Genomic DNA, 3932 nt, shown 5'->3' with positions numbered 1-3932 from the left:
ATTGAGTTGCCTTGTCCTGCTGATTTTGAGTGGGGCCTGTCATTATCTTACTCTGTCATTAGAGGCTACATTGGCCTGTGTATGTCAGTCTATTTGGACAGCAACTCTTTTGCTAGCAGTGTTCCCTACATTTATTAAAATCCCTGAAGGTAGTGTTGTGTTCCATTTCTGGTATAAAAGCCCTGAACCTTCTGCGCAGAAACAGAAATAGTGTGATATAACTGTGACTTAATATTTCCAGAGAATGGTCAATTATAGCTTATTTAAATAAACACTGGCTGGATTTTCTTAGGAGCAAGGAAGTACAGAAACTGGAAACCTGATTCTTGTTTCATTTAGGAAAAAAGAAGAAAAATTTATCTCTTGCAGAAGCTTTTTTTCTTTTTACTGTGCATGCTTTTACTTTTTATTTCTAATATGAACACATACGTCTTTTGAATCTCACTGTTATTTTGCAATAATATGTCACATGCAAGGGAGTAACATCTCATAAAAACAAGCTTTTTTAATCATTAAAGAAACTCTTGGTAACTTGATACTATTTTCCATGGGCCCAAATTTCTTACTGGCAGAAGAGATCTCCAGCAGACCTACCTCTGAGCATAAGATTCAAGCTTTCTAAAATATTTTTTCTATTAAAATTAGGGTCAGTGACCTTTTTCCCATGGTATACACATGTGTGATCCAGAACTGGGTTTGGTTTCATTTGGTTTTTTAATCTAACTTCTTTCCCATCTCCAGACTTTCTAATTGTAGAATTCTGACTATCAGGTTTACACAGTGCGATCTATCTATTTTAAAGTATCTTTTTGGCCTACATTTTTACTGGTGAACTGGTATAGCTTTGCTCATTGTATTAGACTAAACCAGTTTGCAACAGCTAAGGATTTAACATCTGATTTCTTTGTATTTCATTAAGGTTCTTTTTGTTTTGTTTTATCTATCAGGATAATAATGACACTTGAGATTAAAAAAAGCATAGATTCATGTCACAAATACTTTCCACTGTAAACCAAATGAAACATTTTTGTATTAACATGGTGTGCATATCTTTCCCACTCTGCCTTACAGATAATGTCTGACTAAATGTTACTGGTCTTTTTGAAGACATATTTTTATTTGTTTTGTGTTTACCCTTATAAAATAAAATAAATCTTGAAGTTTCTGTGAACGTGAAGATTCCTGCAAGGATGGGAATTGCTGATTATATTTGTAAGATTTTTTTATAATTTAAAACTGAACTGTGCTGTGTTTGATAATTGCTTGGTTACAAAATAGCTGAGGAAAAAAATACCACTTTTCAATGTTATTAACTGATCCTTTAGCTTATTGTTGATGAGCAAAACTGGAATGTTTCAGAGGTGGACAGAATAAAAATCAAACTAAATATTGCACAACAAATTGTTTATAATTGTGTACAGGTTCTATAAAATTATTGAATCATTTTCTAGTTAAGTATAAACACTTCACGCCACGTACAAATTATTTGAAGAAAAAATCCATTTTTGCACAATGAAGATGGAAGAATTTCACAGATGAAACACAAATTTTATTGGCTTGAATTGTGTAGCCTTTAAAATGTATTTTAGTGCAGAAACAATAGCATTATCCATCACTGAATCCTCAGCATAGTGCAATTTTTAGCCTGTCATTACCAGGTTAATGTTTCTTACAACTTGGCTCTTTCATTGACTTTTAAGGAATTAGTGTGTTACAGTTGCTGTTGGTGTAGCTTATTAACGTCAAAAATATGTAATTGCGCTTGATGGGCTGCAGTAAATATTATTATTATTTTTAAGCTTTACTATGTTTTAAATCTGTGTTTGCTTTTCCAGGATGATGATGTTTAATGCTGGGGTTTTGTGTGTTGTACTTTCTAGAGCTAAAAATGAACTAGTTCAGTTTAAATATGAACTAGCTAGATTAAAACCTGCCCAATGGGCATTAAATTAAAAAAAAAAAAAATTAGTGGCAGTCTGGTCTGGCAGAGGAAGGTGTAGAGCAGGGGATCACAGCTGCTCTCCACCGGAGCAGTGGCAGCACGATTGGGCTGTTGTTGGCACTCACCTTTCTTTAAAACACCCCTTGCTCCTAACTGCCTGCATTTTCTTCACATCTCAGCCTGAACATGAACCTGGCCTTGGGATAAACTGTCTGTAGCCAATTTTTTGTTGTTGTTGTTTGGGATCAACCAAAAAGAATGTGAGTCTGTCTTTCACAAATAGCTCTCCAATGGCAGAAGTTCAGTGCTTCGAGCTTGGTGAGTTATTAGTCCTAGAAGGATAGTTGCCCACTGTTCAGGGAGAAAAAATGTTTTAGAAGATCAGAACTGTGCAACATTATAATTTGTCTTTCCGTAAGGAAATTTGGCTTGGTCTTACAATTATGTGCCTGCCTGCCGTACTACAGAGCTTTGAACCCCATTTTAAATGGCGCGTTGCAGAGCTCCATAGTGCATAATCAGGGTTTCCTGTGCCTAGCAGAGAATTTCTGGAGAGCTGAGGTTTAAAACCCGTGAAATGTCAAAAAAAAAACCCAACATACCAATACATAATCAATTCAACAGGGTGCTATGTTTTCAGCCTGAGAAACTTTGCGGTGCCAGAATGGTATATTTATTCTCTTTCAAAATTCATCTCCAGAAATGAGAAGTAAAATCCAATATTAATGCCACATTGTAGTTAAAAAAAAGAGATTAAAGAAAACATGCAACAACTGGTGGTGGATTTGGCCCGTACTTTCCACGGGGCTCCCTCTGGATGTTGGTAGCAGGGTACACCTCTCACCCAGCTGCGCACAGCATCGCTCCAAAACCCTACCGGGGGATGCTGGCTGCTGAGGTACGGGTCTCCCTGCCAGCTGCCAATGAGTCTCCCAGTGCCCACGGCCAGCACCAAGGTTCAACGCCCTACCCTTGTGGGGTGCAAGCAGGTCCCTGGCCCTGGGGGAAGGTGGCCGGGTTGAGTGGGCAGCCAATGGCCTCCAAGGCCCCCTTCAGCCCATGCATGGCCCCCACCCATCCTCTCACATACAGCCCAGTTAGGCTCATGTCCTGTAGCTGAGCAATGTCAACGTCTGGTGCACAAGGATGGGCAGTGATGCACAACTTTTGCTTTTCTTGAATTTTTAATTGGCAACCCTTAGGCATCTTGCGATCTTTCATGCTTTTTTTTTTTCCCCCTCTGCAATGTTTCCCTTTTCCGATCTCATTCTTGCAAATGCAGCTTACTCGTGGTCTATTTGTTGCAATATATAGCTTGTTCCTAGAAAGAATGGATTTAATTAAGGAGACGATCTGTTTCTGGATGCAAAACGAGAAAATGTCTTTACATTTCTGCATATGTTTAGGTGTATCACAATGGCTACCATGGTGACACTTCTGAAACCTTTCTGGTGGGCACTGTGGATAAATCTGGTCAAAAGTTAGTGGAGGTTGCCAGGAAATGTAGAGATGAAGCAATTGCAGCTTGCAGACCAGGGGCTCCCTTCTCTGTAATTGGAAACACAATCAGGTAAGCCTTATATTGACAAGTAAAGGGAGGGCTGGCAAGTGGGACAAAGGTTATTGGTGGTTTGGTATAAAGCTGATGACATGTTTTATGATTCAAAACCATCATTTCAGTCTGATATCAGTATGTGAACTGCCAAGCTATAATGTTGTTCCTTGGGTAAGAGATTTTTATTTTTTTAAATGAATTACACTAGGGTCAGCAAAGATAACTGTAGAAAGACTCAAAGAGATTCATAAGGTAGATTTAAATTAACAGATGTAATTTGCAGTGGGTTTATTTTTTATTTGTGTGTGAAACTACACCACATCTATCGAATGATGTAAGAAGATTAGAAACCATTGTTTCTGTTGTATAACAATAACGAATGTTGCAAAGGAATTAGTCGACATAAATAAGTCTCTTTGTTTAAAAAGTAGAAAA

The 3932-nt window shown here is 37.8% G+C and overlaps 1 protein-coding gene across 1 annotated transcript in view; it reads left to right on the top strand.

Moving 5' to 3' along the window:
* The window catches only part of METAP1D (methionyl aminopeptidase type 1D (mitochondrial)), a gene marked incomplete at its 3' end in the record, with an annotated part of 16379 nt that extends 12867 nt beyond the window's left edge, over positions 1–3512 (top strand). Inside the window, exon 6 of the mRNA XM_009703997.1 lies at positions 3349–3512. Coding sequence (XP_009702299.1) covers positions 3349–3512 — 164 coding nt within the window. The remainder of the gene's footprint in view (positions 1–3348) is intronic.
* Positions 3513–3932: the final 420 nt, after the last annotated feature.

Source organism: Cariama cristata, unplaced genomic scaffold (assembly GCF_000690535.1).
Source record: "Cariama cristata isolate BGI_N322 unplaced genomic scaffold, ASM69053v1 scaffold19897, whole genome shotgun sequence".
NCBI classification, from domain to species: Eukaryota; Metazoa; Chordata; class Aves; order Cariamiformes; family Cariamidae; genus Cariama; species Cariama cristata.
The sequence above is the reverse complement of the archived record's forward strand: the minus strand, read 5'-3'. Positions and strand labels throughout refer to the sequence as shown.